Source organism: Paramisgurnus dabryanus, chromosome 6 (assembly GCF_030506205.2).
Source record: "Paramisgurnus dabryanus chromosome 6, PD_genome_1.1, whole genome shotgun sequence".
Classification (NCBI taxonomy): domain Eukaryota; kingdom Metazoa; phylum Chordata; class Actinopteri; order Cypriniformes; family Cobitidae; genus Paramisgurnus; species Paramisgurnus dabryanus.
Genome location: NC_133342.1, coordinates 48241517 through 48259498, shown reverse-complemented (window position 1 = coordinate 48259498; position 17982 = coordinate 48241517). Strand labels below are relative to the sequence as shown.

At 37.8% G+C, this 17982-nt stretch overlaps 1 protein-coding gene across 1 annotated transcript in view; it reads left to right on the top strand.

Moving 5' to 3' along the window:
• Positions 1 to 6293, top strand: part of angptl1b (angiopoietin-like 1b) — a 37476-nt gene extending 31183 nt beyond the window's left edge. The window contains exons 4-5 of the mRNA XM_065272932.1: positions 3117 to 3387; positions 3866 to 6293. Of these exons, the coding sequence (XP_065129004.1) occupies positions 3117 to 3387; positions 3866 to 4053 (459 nt within the window). The 3' untranslated portion in view covers positions 4054 to 6293. The remainder of the gene's footprint in view (positions 1 to 3116; positions 3388 to 3865) is intronic.
• Positions 6294 to 17982: the final 11689 nt, after the last annotated feature.

Here is a 17982-nt window from a genome sequence, read left to right as displayed (position 1 = left end):
CAAAACTGTAGATTCAACAACACACCCGCGGTGTGACACGCAGTGGTGAGAAGCGCACGGGGCGAGCAAAGGAGGGAGGATGGTTGAGATCTGACATCAAATGTCAATAAACAGCAAATGTCACAAACACGAGCCGTCATTAAACATGACACCATACGCTTGACATAAAACACACTCAGGAAAAACAATCACTCTAAATGACCGGCAATAAAACCATTAAATACTTTCTGTCTAAAGTTGACAACTTGTACAGATTTTGATTGATGGTCCCGCCCCCCTGTCAAAGGGTCATAAAAACGACCTGTCAGACAGCAACTGTCACCGGGTGGGGGAGGGGGTCATAAAAGTTTGACGAATGCTCCCCCGTTACAACTACTTATGTGATTTATTGATAATGGTAAGTAAGCTTGGTCCTAATGTGTCAAAAAGTTGTACTAAATTACGAGATGAGATAATATCAAGTGAGCAAGTTGTTGGCCAGAGGTGGGTAATAATATCATGTAAATATGAAATAGAGATAGTATTAAATTCATGACAGAATGAGGAGCATGAAGGTAGCATAGACTGAGTGTTTTCAGAATCCGAATTTTTCTGAATTTTATCAATACCTGGCCTATGATTTTCGATCTTATTGGAAAAAAATCTTAGAAAATCATCACCATTTAGGTGGGAAGGTACCGGATATGCCTTAATAGATGGATTTAAGGCAGAATTTATAGTTGAAAAAATTAACTTTGGTTTTTGTCTATATTTTTCAGTTATTTGTGAAAAATACTGACATTTTGCCTTCTTAACTGCCTTTTGAAAATTAGATAAGGCATCTCTCAATAATTCATAAAACACCTGAAGTCTATGCTTTCTCCATCTTCTTTCAGCCTGTCTACATAACCGTCTAAAACTATTTACAGTCTCATTCAACCAAGGCTCCGTTTTTTTCCTTAAGCGTTTGGGTTTAAGTGGAGCAACAGAATCTAAGATGCTTATACATGTAGAGTTAAAACGGTTAAAATGTTCATCCAAGTCAATAGTGTGGACAGAGCTGTCTAAAGATTCATTATCACAAATGTTTTTATACATCTGAGAAAAGCTAGATATAGCAGTTGGATTTAGTGTCCGAGACCAATGTACTGGCTTATGCATTGGAATTGACTCAGAGACCAAAGGTATGGAAAAAATTATTGGCTTATGATCTGAAAAATTAAGTTCACTCATTGTTATATCAGAAACAGAAAGTCCGTGCGTTAAAATCAGATCTAGTGTGTGACCTTGTACATGAGAAGGGCCATCTACCCATTGAGAGATTTCAAATGATTCCATCAGATTTACAAACTCCTTTGACAGAGAATCAGTACCACAGCAAATATGAATATTAAAATCACCAAGTATTAAAAATCTATCATATTGTGTTACAAGTTCGCTTAAAAGTTCAGCAAATTCACCAATAAAATCTGTTGTGGATTTCGGAGGGCGATATATAAGTGCCACCACAACAGCATTTTCTACAGTTAGTCTGAATAGCTGTAATTCAAAGCTTTTTAAAACATTGGTGGACAAAGACATGAAAGTTTGTTTTTAAAAACGGAAACTAATCCTCCACCCCGTCCCGTAGTCCGAGGGGAGTTTAAAAATTGATAATCCTGTGGTAACAGTTCAGTCAATGGCGCCAAATCTCCAGGTTTCAGCCATGTCTCAGTAACTTATAACATGTCCAAATCATTTGAGAGAACAAAGTCATTTAGAATGAAAGTCTTATTTACCAGGGATTGAGCATTTGTCAGTGCCATCTTGGATAAGACCTGCTCTGAGCTCCGTTGTGGCTGTTGACGAACGCCCCATTCAGACAGCCAACGACAAGCAGTAGCAGAGCGACGCGATCTCATTCATTTCAATGGAAACCTGGCGACTTCCGGCGACACGAGCGAAAGTGACCGTTGGCGACCGTATGGGCGTGTCCAGCGGCGCGAGAAAGTTAAGAAAAGTTTAACTTTATGCAAATGTTGAGCGACTTTCGGGAGCGACTACCAATGAGAACGAAGCAGTGGAGTTCACGTCATCCTTCTCTCGTCAGTTACTGGAGTGGATCGTACTCATTTGTTTATGACAAGCAGATTTAGAAACGCCTCATTGAAAGAGACAAGCGACACACAGCGACAACATCGCTGGCTGTCTGAATGCGGCGGAAGTTGTCTATGATTGTTAAAGTTCACATTTCTGCGTCGTATCCGAGGCGAGACATCAGCAGAAGGGTGACAGCCGCCAACCAACCACGCAGAATGAATCCTCCAGTGCACTCGCTCAGGTGAACACAACGGAACAGAAACTGACCACGTAGGATAAATCATCCGATACATTCGCTCTGGCGAGCGCCATGAGACACGCCAGCCACTTTCCACTTGACACAACAGACATCCATCAGATGCCCGCTGGAGCATAAAATGCAGTTTCAGTCTTACTGCAACTCCTCCACGCTTCCCGCGCCTCCGGCGATTTCGGCGTTTCCTCGTTAAAGCACAGGGGTAACGGCACAGGAAGTCAGGTATCTTCGCCAAGCGTTTGGTTGAATGATAATCAAATCCTCCCAATCCATCTTTTGATAGATGTTCTATAGAATATCTAATGTCTAAGAGTTGAAAACGGTCATAAACCAGTAGGGAGGAGCAGTGACGAATAAAAGTAGGAGATATGTATATAAGAACAAACAAAACACTTAGCAGATGGCATGCCTCAAACACTGGCGCCATCTTGGAGTAAAATGTGTGTATTCAATGTCCAAACTGAGGCCAGTTGTGTCTATGGTGGAGATGTAGATGATGATAGATGCTTGTATTTCCACCTGCCTGGATTTTTGTAATTCTCTTTTTATTTGTCTTAGTAAGTCATCCCTGAAACGACAAGTTGTTCAAAATGTTGCCAAAGTTTTGTCATCAAAGTCAACAAAGAGATTACACAATGAATTTCCCAATTTCAAACTGGCTAATAAAACAATAATATTAGTGGTGTGCATACAATGACTTTTATTTATTTATACATACAATTCCAATGTGGAATATGCATCCATAAACAAATCCTCTTTCCTGTTTGAAACACTCAAGCTTCTCTGTTCTTGTTCACTCCAGAAGGGGTTTGGCAATGTAGACGGTGAATATTGGCTGGGTCTGGAAAACATTTACAGTCTGGGCAAACAGGAAGAGTACAAGTTACTGGTGGAACTGAAGGACTGGATGGATAAAAAGGTTTATGCAGCGTATAACAGCTTTTACCTGGAACCAGAGAGTCAATCTTACCGTCTGCGGCTGGGTCTCTACCAAGGCAATGCTGGAGACTCCTTAACCAGTCACAACGGCAAACAGTTCACTACACTGGACCATGACAAGGATGCTTTCATAGGTGGTTAAATATACCAAATTTATTGCAATTTATACTAATGGTTGTTAACCTAGGATATTTAAAGGTTGACTTATTATTCATCCTTATAGCATTTGTTTTACAGACATGAATGATTGTGGCTTGCTGAAATGAGATGTGCTATTACTTTTCATTCGATATCACTCCATCATTATATAATTACTAGGCCTTTATTTGACATTTCACCTGGCAGATGACAAAACATTTGACTTAAATTGATGATAATAGTCACTCATATAAGACACAAGATGCATCGATGTCATTTTTACAACGTAAACACGCAAAAACAACCCCCCGGGATGAATGAGTGGCAAAACACAAATAGCTGGGTTTAATAGCGGCAGCTGCAAAAGCTCCAGTATGACTTACATATATCAGCTTAAATTAAACTCTTGACATTATGACATGGACTTTTCTTCTTCTTGCCTGATTGTTTATTGGATGTTAATTTTTCTTTCAGGTAACTGTGCTGATTTCCATAAAGGTGGTTGGTGGTACAATTCTTGTGGTCAAACCAATTTGAATGGTGTGTGGTACTCAGGAGGAGTTTATCGCAGCAAGTTTCAGGACGGCATATTTTGGGCCGATTATGGGGGTGGTTTTTACTCTATGAAGTCTGTTCGTATGATGATCAGACCAATTGACTGAAGAAAAAAACGAATAAAGATCACAATTCAGCCATAATACATCTACCTGTGTCCACTTTGTGGTTAAATAAAAATGTCAAGTCACGTCAGCAACACTGATATTCTACATATATTTATGTTTTAACAATTAAATCACAAAAGTTGTCCTAGCACCCTACTTACTAAATGGACGTTGTGTAGGGTTTCAATCATACACTTCAAAACTGATCAAAGGCACTTGTTTTGGGTGTGGTAAAACTCTGGGGTTGTGCCGCAGTGTAGACGGACCTAAACAGAGTCTTATGTAAACAAAGGAGTTGCTGCCCCCGTTTTTTTTCCTTCTTCATGGGGTAATCGGGAGAACCGGGAGATTTTCCCACTATTGGGACATTTTTTTTTACATGTCACATTAGTGAGCGTATCTTCTCTTAAAAAACACTACACACGTTTTGCATTCTGACACCGCAGTGCGCAGCCTCTGCATGGGTTGTACCATGTGAGTGAGTTCCCCCTACCCCTCCCATAGAGTTGGTTCGGTCCATAGCGCGTATTTCCAAAACTTTTTTCAGGTAGGCTGGGCTTGCCCTACCGTAACGGAAAGCGTTTCAGGAAGGATGGGTGACAGGAAGAGGCCAGGAGGGGCTGTAAAAGCCGGGTTGAAGAAAAGAAAGACATTGGAGGAGGATGCTGCCAAATGTGCCAAGATTACCTATTTATTTTCAAGAGGACAAACAGAAGTGGCGACCGGTAAAGAGAGATATGCCTAGTAATGATTAGCATTAGCAACTTAATTATTCGGCTAATACCATTGTCTACCTATTGTACTTAACTCTCTATGCATTTATTACACATGTCCTTATGTACAACTGATCAAACTTTCAGAATAGGATGTTGTGAACCAAAGAATCATACAACTCCCTTGACTAATTCTAGCCCTAAGATACCCCAAAAGACTCAATTTACAACAAAAGGTAGCCTTCAACATATCAGTAAACTATACATGTCTTTTAAATTAGCCATAGAGATTCCCTGCTGATCTTAGGTCAGCAGCAACAGTTGGTATACAATCACAATAGTTTATAGGTTGTAATTGATTTGTTGCAGGTAACATGCATGATTTTATTAAACTATACACAAAATTATACATATTCAAAATTAAAAATAAATACATCATAAATTACTTTGTAGAGCCAATTATTTTCATAATTATTTACAGACGGGCTTAAATGGTACAGTGCCACAAAACATAATTTGTTCTCAATTTAATAATGACAAGTAGGAAAAAAAACTACAGCACCTGACCTAGAATCATAGAGGCATGTCACCGTGAAGGCACAGTAAAAAATTGTCTGTGCTGAAACTCTTCTCAGTAACAAACAAGGCCGCCTTAATGCACGGGCTTACCTGGGCTGAAGCCCAGGGGCCTCCCAAGTTTGCGTTCATGATGAGCTGAAAAGGTCATATTGTTTTGTAACTTGTCAGGTTTTCTGTCAATCACTCTAATTGAACGTTACATGGCTGCTGATTGGTCCGTTGTAACTTAACGTGAAATAAAATGTCAGACGTAACATATTTTTTATTCCGCGTAATGTAATTAAGTGCGCGTTGTCAACTTGACATTCCTGCACGTTAGACTGAGTATGACAGAGAAACAGGAAATAATCCACCAACAAATGAAAGAGTAATTTCTGAAATGTCATAATAAGCACTAGTGAGGTGCAGGTCTCTCTCTCTTTCGTGCGCGCGCTCGCTCGTTCGCTCTCTCTGTGCTCGTACAGCTGTCTGAGTCTCTGGCATGCAGAAGTCTCTCCAAAAGTGCACAAGAAACTGTGCCGCTAAATTAAGAAAGGAGTTCCCGCACATAATGCTGTTAGTTGTTATAAAGTTTAAGTTTACTCGCGTTTATATCAGTGACGCGTGCGCAGCTGGAGCGATGTTTGACGCGACGTTAGCTCACAGTACATACATCTGTTGGTTTAGAAAGACGAGAAAGAGACGCAACGGTAAAGGTGCAAGTCTAAGAAAGTAAAGAGCGACAAAACCATCTCAAATGATCATCCCCTGATAGCACCATTATAATCTCATTATCTAAAGATCTTATATACAGGTATGTTCCCTGTCTGTCTTGTGCATATTCATACTTGGTCGTTTTACATGCTTATGTATGCTTAAATACTAAATACAATGCATACTATGGGGCCCTATCTTGCACCCAGCGCAATTGACTTTGTCAGTGACGCATGTATCATTCGTATTTTGCGCCGGCGCACAGCGGGGTTTTTCCCTCCACAGATGCAGGTCAGCAAACTAGGGAATGAACTTGCGCTCCCTGGGCGGTTCAGCGCAAAAAGGAGGCGTGTTGCGGCGCAAACCATCTCTTATGCTATTTTGCAGTTTCAAAAAACAATTGCGCTACTAACCAAAAAAAACTAGTCTAAAGTCAGTGGCGCGTTGCGCGTGGTTCATTATGCTATTTTAAGGGCGCATGCTTGACCATAATGTATAACGTGCACAACGCGCATACACTTTGCTTATCTAATCTACACAGATGCAACAGTTATTTTTGCAAATCATAAATTGTTACACTTAAAAATATTAATACACGAGATAAGGGGAATCATAGTGGTGAGCATTGTGGTGATAGTTTTTATTTATTCTCATGCAAATAACGATTAAAATATTTTCATAACTTTGTTGTGTGGCTGTATTACGTTTATTTTATGTAAATAATAGTTAAAATGTTTTCATAAGAAACCTTAATGTATATGAACTTGATTTGTAAGAGTACTTTGGGGTTGGACCTTGCTTGCGTTTCTTGGGTCCGATTTCAAAGCCCCCAAACCCTTTCAGCGGTGAGGGTGGACGCAGCGATGTCCTCTGCTGGCGTCAAGTCCTGAGGCAGATCCACCTCCCGTTACACGGCGTGCCCGATTTATGCTGGCAAGCGTGGGATTCCCCCGTACAAGGACGTCGGTCTCCTCGGCTGTGAACCGCTCCTGGCGTGCGCCTGGTAAATCCGTCATAATAATAGCATCCCGCCATGGAACTTGCGCCCTTGCGTTTAAAGGGAATGTTGGCTAGCGTTCTGATTGGTTTATTTGACGTTACGCCCAAACCACACCTATGAATAATGAACCTACTTCAGACCAACCCCTTATTGATTTGCGCCCGGCGCAAGAGTTATTTCTCACGCCGGGAAAATAGCAACAGCGCCCAAGATCCGCCCACAAACTCACTTGCGCGTTGCGCTTCGCACTTGCGTTTCAGATCGTTAAAATAGAGCCCTATATCTTCAATAGCCTACAAAATAAATAACTGATTAAAAACCAAGATTCTGTCTATAAAGACTTATCAATTGTTATCATTAATGCATTTAACAAGATTCTGTCTATAAAGACTTATCTTTTGTTATCATTAATGCATTTTTACTTTAAAACTAACTTTAACTTATTATATTTTTAAAACTGTGGTGAGCATTTAGTTATGAGTGGCAATTTTCTGCAAATTTGTATATTCCAAAAACTATATAAATATAAAGCTTATAAACATATATACTTTCACACATTTTGGTTTTATTATCACCACATGTTGCTGTGTGTGGTTGTTAAATAAAGTGTCTTGTGTTTATGCTCAAGTGGGCTCAGTGATATGTTAATAACAATATTATGGTGTTTTCTGGCTCAAAGAGGGAAAACTCACAGTTGTATGTCTCGAAAGAAACTAATGCATTTTGTGATGTAGATTACCTAGATATTACACTTTAAAAAAAAAAAAATTAGACTATAAATCGAGGGGAAGGGGGGCCTACAAAACCTCTTAGCCCCGGGGCCTCACATTAGGTTAAGGCGGCCCTGGTAACAAAACAGATATTTTTGCAAAGGGTTGCATTCTTTGTTCATGAAGTTTTGAAAACTACATGTTATTCATGTTGAATGTTATTTAGTTAGGCTGTGTGATTAAATGGTATCAGTGTGACTTTTGACTTAAAATATATTATATAAATTATTCTAATATGTACATCAACTAATTAATACATTTTAACTGATATGAAAAATGAATCTTCACTGCAAAAAATGACTTTCTTACTCATTATTTTTGTGTTGTTTTCAGGTAAAATATCAAAAAATTCTTAAATTAAGATGTATTGTCTTGATAAGCAAAATAACCTAGGAAAATAAGTATAGATATAAGTAATAAATATAAACTTTAAGTAAACTAGTGCTTAAAACAAGCAAAAAATTGCCAATAGAATAAGAAAAATTTTCTTGAAATGAGTTTACTTTTTTCATTAACAATTCATAAATACTAAGTAAGAAAGTCATTTTTTTGCAGTGTTGGTATGTAGATACAATACAATGTATCACAAGCAAAATATAAAAATTAATCAAAATATTAGCCTTTTGTGTATCAGCCTATACATGGCGATTAATAGACTATATTGTGCAGTTTATTATTGATAACAAAACTCTAGTTGATCTTTGTATGAAGTGAAATTACTTTTTATTATTATTTTATTTTAATTATTATAATTATTTTTTGTAGTGAATAAGTATATTGTTATTTAATTAATATTAACATTTACATAATTTGTTGAACCATGGTATTAATAAAAACTACACAAAAGTTAGTACTGAACTGTTGCTTCATTTGTCCAATTTGCAAAAGGGCTAATTTGGAATTCCACCATGATTCCATGGTGGTCTTGGGCCTGAAACTCCCGGGCTGAAAAGTGGCCCCACTCCGGCCCTGGCCGCAATCACTCTGTATCAAAAAAACATGGAACTAAATTGCAGGCTTTGCTGATTCTGTTGTCCTTTTCACAGACATTGTTCAGTTAAAGCGTAACTAAACCCCTGGTCAGAGCCTGACTCCACTCACTGGCAATTTTTGAAAAAATGCAAGAAAAGTGGGCAGATCCCCACGGAGATAGAGGGGACGAACTAAGCTCGTACCAAGTGTGTGTTCGTAACAAGGGCGTGGTGAGCTTGAACCTGCTTACGTCATGAGTCATTTTTTGGACCCATCATCCAATAGGAAAATTCAACTGCAGTAGCCACCGTTCAACCTGAAGAGGGCAGCACTCAGACATTTTTACACCATATATTGTAGTATTGAAACACTTTATATCCAAATGTCAAAAAAGTTACTAAAATCAATGAAAAGCACTAGTAAAGCATCATTCTAATAGATCATTAACCAAAAAAGTTGGTTTAGGGTTTAGTAACTCTTTAAGCCAACCGATCTAATGTGGCCAGGCCCGACGTGTTTTTGTTTACAAACTATTCATTTATCATGTCATTGTATTGACCAAGAATGGTATTAAAGTTGTCAAACTACACTAGTCAGCATTTAAAGTGTTTCAAAAAAGTTTATCAAAGTTGCCCTCAGACAAGAATGGGTCAAAAGGTGTAGATTTTGATATTTGATAGCTGTTTTAGGAAATAAATACTATATTTTGTGGGACAACTGCATATCTCAACCTGTACATTCTTAACAGAGTTTAAACTTTTATTATGAATCAGTGCATCAGTCATAACTCCAGACGTGCTCACGCTGCTCTAGTGTCCATGCTAAGCATTCACAATATTACATCCATTTGTAGTTTTAGTCCACAGATTTAATATATATGAGAAATACTGACATATTCTCCATTGTTTCCATCAGATTTTGTACAAAAATCTTCTGTCATTAGCATAGTGTACTATGCAATGTGACCCAATGACTACATCCCCATTGATTCTATATGTTAGGGTATTGATGAAAATAACAGTTGGAATGGGGCAAAACTTTTAACTATTAAGTTTTTCATGTCATTATGTTGACCAAGAATGGTATTAAACTTATCATACTACACTAGTCAACGTCATTGTATTTGGAAATAAAGAAGCGACTCTCAAGGTTAACACATACCTTGACTCTAGGGGCCTAAAGACACAAAATAAAGTTAGAATCTCTGTGTAATCTTAGTGTCTTAACTTATTTAACTCTGCGGACCCTGTACCGGGTCTAAAATTACTTATTATGACTTAATATAAAATATTCCTTTAATTTATAATGGTCTGTCATGGACCCAGTACCACATATAAGATACAGTTTGAAAGCTTAGAGTCTCTAATTTTACTGTAAGATAGTTATTTAAACATAATTTACACTATCCCGCCCCATTTTTATTTTTGTTTCTTTTATCATCACATATCCAACAATTGTCAAATGAATAATGAGGTAAAAATCTTATTTTATAAACGTATGTGTAACTTGAGCATGAGCTGCCTCAGATAGCACAGATAGCCACACAGAACCAGAGTTATCCACTTTCAAAGACAGTGTTTACTACATAAAAAAAGAAAATTTGTTGTTTCATCATATGAAAAACAATATAAATAACAATATTTGTCACAAACAGCAGCTTTTTGTGTAACTTCAAATGGTTTTCTGTAAAATTATATAAAGATATTGCATTTATCCCACTGTATGTGGTTATGAGAGCACTTCAAATATTTTTAGGGGGAAATTTAATACAATAAAGTTATTATTCCTCCCTTCAGTTGGAGTAGAATAACTTCTGCATAGATTAACCCATTTAATCCCACTGGTCACAATTGTGACCACAATTTTTCCATGCATATGTTTGTGTAGAATTAAAAAGTAACTCATATTATGAAGCATATGTTCATATATAATGAAAATGTAAGGTAAGAATACCAAGTTCCTTTTTGAATAACTTTTATTTTTTTGCGCATATCATCATGAAAGGGTTATCTATACATACACATTGAAATTAAATTAATACATGTTTAATTCTGTTGTAAAACTGAAGAAAAATGATGTTGGTTACAATAGTGACCGGTGGTATTACACAGGGAGTCTTTGTTCCTTATATGTAATTCTGTGTTATTTTTATGAACTCTCTTTCAGACTGACTTTAAGTCAAGTTTTGGATTAACTTGAAACTGATGATCCAGAGCCTGCAATTTGTAATATAGCAGTGGTCCCTAGGATAGAGAAAGATGCAATAGAAAGTGACTGTGATAGAGATGCATCTGACATGGATTTTACTGGTGACTCAGCTCACATACCATCAAGAATTTTGGATTCAACTGCAGAACTGTTTGGATCTGATAATTTTGAGGAAACTGAACCTGAATGAGAGGACCAACCAAAACTCACAATTCAAACAAGAAATCTTTCAAAAAAAACTTGAAGCTGTCATCATCTTATTGCCCTCTTCAGATGGTACTACTGCCACCATACCACCCTTGGCAGAAAACATCCCTGAACCTGCCCGCAGTGACCAACCAATATTATGGTCTCCCAATTATCCACAGGCTTCTCCAAATGTTCTTTCGCAAACTTTAATCGAGCCTCAACATGCTTTTTGTTCAATGGAGTCTTGCATGGTGAGCGTGAATGGATGCCATTGCGGTTCAGTGCATTGCTTATAGTTTTTTTTGAATCAACAGTGTCTGCTGATGCAAGGTCTTCCTGAAGTTCTGCCCAAGTGATTCTTGGGTCTTGAAAAAATCTCCTGATTATTCTTTGGACTCCTCGGACAGGGATCTTACGTGGAGCACCTGATCGTGGCCGGTTTATGGTGAAGTGATGCTCTTTCCATTTCTGGATAATGGCCCCCACAGTGCTCAAAGGAACATTTAGCATTCTTGAAATGTGCCTATAACCATTCCTATCAAAATGCTTTTTCAACGATAAGATTACAAAGATCTTGAGAGAGATCTTGGCTTTTACCCATCATGAAGTCTTTTCTGTGTGCCTCCTGGGTAATGAGAAGCCTTTATAGGCCATCAATTAGGACTAAAGCAGCTGATATCAATTAGTACTGATGTGGCAGGGTTTCTTTCGCAATTCTGACAGATTTCAGGTGATCTCGTGGCTTTCTATGCCATTTTGCACCTTGTTCTCTTCATGTATTTATATACCCCATAGACTTAGACTGCCTGTGTTCTACCACCGGTCACAATTGTGACCAGAGATAAAACCCCTTTTTTTCATGGTCTTTTCAAATTTTTTTTACATTATTGACATTGATTGTTTAACATACTTACAAATACAACACAAGTTCATATATTTCATCTTTGGGAAAAATTTGGGATTAAATGGTTAAGATAGAGAAAAAAATCCTTTTTCCTCTGTAAGCTGACAACAACTGGAATCAAACAAAACTGTCTGCAGGTTTCGTTACCACTCAGGGCCAGAGTAATACACTTTTAAATACAGACTTTAGAAAAAAAAACATCGAAAAGTGCCTATTTATTTTTGTTTTTATAAGATCATGCGGCACCGCAAGAACTGCTATGTGGATGACATCAATATACCGCAAGAGCATTTCGATAGCAGTCTCTTGTGATTTTTCGAATTGCTCTCACAAGATTTTCATTTCATCTGCCTCTCAGATCTTGTGGTGTCATTTACATTTATTCATTTAGCTGACGCTTTTATCCAAAGCTACTCACAATTGCTATATATATCAGAGGTCGCACGCCTCTGGAGCAACTGGGGGTTAAGTGTCCAGTACGGGACAAAACAATTAGGCTAAAAATACAGGACATCCCGGCTTATTCGGGACAATTGGCAACCCTATTTGCATGTCCTACCCGGCTAACAAAAATATGTTTTGCTAACATTCCCAATAACTTGCTAATGGGAACACCTGAAAACCCATCTAAAGTCATTAGAAACCAAACATAAAAATCATCTTAAATAATGTAATATTCTGTGAATATATGAAAATCACCAAAAAGTTGATGTACTTCAATAAATCCATTCAAAACTGAAACTTTATATTGTATTGTATTCATTAATTATACACAGACTGATTTTTTGCAAATGTTTTTAATTTTGATGATTGTAACTGACAACTGAGGAAAATCTCAAAATCAGTATCTCAGAAAATTTGAAAATGACTTAAGACCAATACAAAGAAAGGATTTTTAGAAATCTTGGCCATCTGAAAAGTATGAACTTGAAAAGTATGAGCATGTACAGCACTGAATACTAATGCTGGGTACACATCAAAAGATAATCGGGCTGATTTTGGTCCGATTTCCCCCCTTCCTTCAATCCTAGATATGTCCCGAGTATCGCAATGGTTTTACAGATTATTTTATCAAATTTTCCCTTGGTGTGAGGTGTTTTAAGAGTGTCTGAACCTGCTTGGAAGAACGTTGGAGCCGCGCCGATCGCGAATCGTAAATATTCAACATGTTGAATGTTTACAATCAGAAATCCTGATGTGTGTGGGGAATCCCGAGGACAAACGTGTGCACGCCCTTGAGATTATCACGTGAAACAAAACAATATCCAAACAGAAAGCAAGATGATGCAAGATGGAAGCAGTTGATGCAAAGTGAACTTGTATAGACCATGTTCCCGCTGTCTCCATGACTTCACCGAAACCCTTTCCTTTTTTCCCTTGAATTTTCTGTGAAAATCAATCCAAACACTATCTTTGAAATTTCTTTCTTCATATCGTCCGCCATGCTTATTGTGAAGTCTCGTGAGATTTTGCGAGATTTCCTGTGTTCACAGTCGAGACTCTGGTTGAAAATCTGTTTGTGTGTGGTGTGCTGTCTTTGACACATCATAATAATAATAATAATTTTTATTTATATAGCGCCTTTCAACACCCAAGGTCACTTTACAAGGATAGGACATGATAATCAAATACAAACATGAAAGTCAACAAAATTAGCAGTCACTACAAGAATAATAATAAAAAAAAATGTTTGAAGGAGAGAAGGGTGGTTGCTTGACGAATATCTTGAGGAAGGGAGTTCCACAACCTAGGAGCCACAACACTAAAAGCTCTTGCTCCCATAGTCACTAAATTGATCTTTGAGGTGACTAACAGTCCTGCACTAGAAGAGCGTAAGCAGCGAACTGGAGCATAAGGCTGGAGTAAGTTGGATACATATGTAGGGCCAAGACTATGGAGAGCTTTGAAGGTCAGAATTAGTACCTTAAAGTTTATACGGAGGGAGACTGGAAGCCAATGAAGATGATGTGGGATTGGAGTGATATGTTCATACTTTCTAGTGTGTGTAATCAGACGAGCAGCAGAGTTTTGAACGTATTGTAATCTCTTGATATTTTTCGCAGAAAGGCCATAGAGTAGTGAGTTACAATAATCTAGTTGGGATGTGACAAAGGCATGTATTATTGTTTCAGAGTCCTGCTGACTAAGTGAGGGTCGGATATGAGATATATTACGTAGGTGAAAAAAAGCTGTCTTTACCACTTTACTAATGTGGTCATTAAATGAAAGAGTAGAATCAATGAGAACACCAAGATTGCGAACGGTCGTAGAAGGTATTATTAGATCACCATCCAAATCTATCTGCTGACCGGAGAACCTAGAGACAACTGATTTAGAGCCAATCAGTATAATTTCATTTTTTTCAGAGTTAAATTTAAGGAAATTTCCTGCAAGCCAATGCTTGAGTTCCTTGATGCAGGTTGTTAATGCAGGTGGTGGAAACACTGACGTGGGAGGTATGTTGAAATAAATCTGAATGTCATCAGCATAGCAGTGACAGTTAAACCCATATTGTTTGATAATTTGTCCAATTGGTAACATGTAAATGGTGAAGAGAAGAGGGCCCAAAACAAAGCCTTGAGGTACACCGGAACAGATAGATCTGGTGGATGACTTGTGCTTCTGGTATACAAAAAATTGTTGCCTCCCTGATAGGTAAGAGGAAAACCAGTCAAAGGCTGGTCCCAAAATCCCAATTGCTGTAAGCCGCGACAGGAGTACCTCATAATTTACAGTGTCAAAAGCTGAGCTGAGGTCTAACAGAAGGAGAGTGCTGAGAGAACTAGTGTAGGAAGCTATGAGAAGATCATTAATAACCTTAACCAGGGCCGTTTCAGTACTGTGCAATGGACGAAAGCCAGACTGAAAGGGCTCATAAAGGTTATGTGCCATCAGATGGGCCTGCACTGAGAAGCAACAACTTTTTCCAGTATTTTAGATAGAAAAGAAAGGTTTGAAATGTGCCGATAGCTACTTAGAGAAAGAGGATCAAGACCATGCTTTTTTAACTCTTTCCCCGCATTGATGAGTTATCTCGTCAATCTGCAATACCGCTATTATCCACCAGGTGGCGCTCTTCCGCAACTTATAAAAACGGAAGTATTGCCCTAGGGCAAACAGCTGTATGTCTGTGTATGTTTTAAAGATCACTCTACATTTGATCTCTATCAAAAGTCCTTCACAAAAATTGAATTATCTCAGCTTTTTGCTCAAAATTTGGTGTTTTTGATGAAACCTACACATATATGAGAGGTGATAAAAACAGAACACATGAAGGTAGGATTTAACTGATTTTTTTGTTTGAAAGAAGAGGTTCTTTTATTTCATATATTGTATGTTTATATATTTAGAAAGGAGCATTTTCTGGAAGGCATTAAACTTTTGTGAAAATCATGAAAAATGCTGGCGGGGAAAGAGTTAAGAACAGGGGTGACAGCAGCAATCTTAAGCTTAGATGGAACAATACCAGAGGACAGTGATGTATTAACACTCTGGGGTCGACTGTGGCGCGGGCGCCGCAAACTCTTTATTTTTCAATCACTCCGCAAAGAGACTTAAATTACTCTGCTGATTTTTGACATACAGATATGATTTATACATCATTTAAAACGTTAAAGTGTCTAGTTTTTTCTGTCCACTCCCAATAAAAAGAGAATGTTGTGCTTTTCGCAAAATTAAGAAAATAAACATGATGGGGGTTTTGTTCTCTCTCCCTCAGTGAAGTCCTTTCAGAAACGCATCAGAAAAATAAACTGTAACTTAACGAATACTTGTCATAGAAACAAAAGATAAATGTCTACATAATGCTTGGAATGTCTCCTTTTAAATTATGTAAGTGAGATTGAAAACAGATATTGTCATTCGGTGTAAACTGTATGAGAAGGAGGAAAAGTACCTTATTTCTCCAGTTACCTCATTATCTGTAATGAGATGAGATCGCCACACCCCCGCTCCATTGAAGTGAACGAGCAGAAACATCCATATGCATGACTCGTACGTCCTGCAGTCAATGGATACGCAATCCACAATCCAGTCTCTCCATTCCTTGTTGTTCCATCCGATTCATTCCACCAAACATGACATCTAAATCCTTATTTACTTGCGTACGTGTGTCAGTATCTCCAGACGCGAGTGTTTTCTTTGTCTTCCGTCAAACAGTTCACGCGATTGGAACGCACATACACAAACACACGAGTCAGGAAACTCGACGCGCTTTTTGGTATTATATATAATGTGTGTGTGTGTTTGTGTGTGTATTTACATTATATTGAAAAGTAAACCTTATCATGGTTTTACTACAGAGAAAGTTACATTCCTGTTGAACATCCCCACAAGGCTCATTATGTGGCTCATTATTCAACTCCTTTGTCTCTCAGCTGTCAATCACTGATTATTCAGGAGCTTTCCCGCCTCCATGCATACAGCCTTTCCCAAGCAAAAGTGTCTTAGAAATTGTAAATCAATATCTTGCTTTATGTGAATGAGTATGCCAAATGATTTTCACTTCATTTTGAAGAAAAAACTCTAGACTAATAGATCCTGTTTTGAAAAGTCTTGAGAAAACATGTTTAGAATGAGTTTTGTGGACTTTTATCAGTGACTTAAAAACTTTGCTTTTTCAAAAACCACGCATAAACATTTTTCTCTTAAAAATACAAACATGTACATACATGTTGATTATATGATATTGTAGCCCAGTTTGTGATGAACACAGTGTCATGAGACTTTTGCCATTAATATGTTTTTAAGCAACTGAAAAAAGCCAAATGTCAGTGCATGTCAAAACTTCCCCAGGGCCCTAAAAACCCCTTAGACCCCAGAGGGATAATGAAATGAGTGATAGGTTGTGATAAAGCAGTCAGGCAATTTTTTTAGTAAAGAGGTAGGTGAAGGGACAAGGAGACTAGTGGAAGAATTAGATAGCCTGATTATCTCATCAACTACTGTAGGGACAGTATGGTCAAAACTAGGGATGCACCGATACCACTTTTTCCATCTCCGATCCGATTCCGATACCTGAATTCTGAGTATCGGCCGATTCCGATATCTGCTGATCCGATACTACTGTATTTTTCTTGAACAATTTAAATTACACACAGACACACATGCACACACACACACACACACTATATAAATGTGTATAGTGCTTTCTGCTAAATCTAGCATAATATAATTATATAATATATAATTATACTTTTAAATGTAAAAACCAATAATTTAAAATGATTTACAAGTTACAAGAACATAAGTAATTATTAACCATGGCAGTGTTTAGGAGAAAATAAAATAGACACGTTTGATCAAATAAGTATGCTAAATATATTTTCCTTAATTGCGCAAAAAGTCACAGTAAAAAAGCTTTAGTGTGCAGATGGTTATTTTGGGAATTATGCACTTAACCGGACCTTTTATGCACATTTCGGGTGCAGAATTGATGCGCCTAAATCATAGTGAGTGCGTCTAAATCATACTGCGCTTCCTGGGTGCAGCATTGATGCTCTAGAAGCATCTTCACATGGGAATCCTCGCGCCGCAATGGAAAGTTACGTTCATAACTATTAAAACCCAAAGAGATTAGATGCATCGTGTGCTCAGCACATACTGAATTGCATCCATCCATCAGCTTACTGAGACTTTATAAAATCAGATCTTTAAAACAGCCTACAGTTATTGTGTGTGTTCGTGTGTTGAATGACGCGTTTTATCCGTCCGCTTCACCTGTGCATTAACTCAGCACATACTGAATTGCATCCATCCAACAGCTTCCTGAGACTTTATAAAATCAGATCTTTAATAAAGCCTAACGTTACAGTTATTTTGTGTGTCTGCGTGTGTTGAATGACGCGTTTTCATCCGTCTGCTTCTCACCAGTGGATTAACTCAGTTTGCAAGTAAGTTACA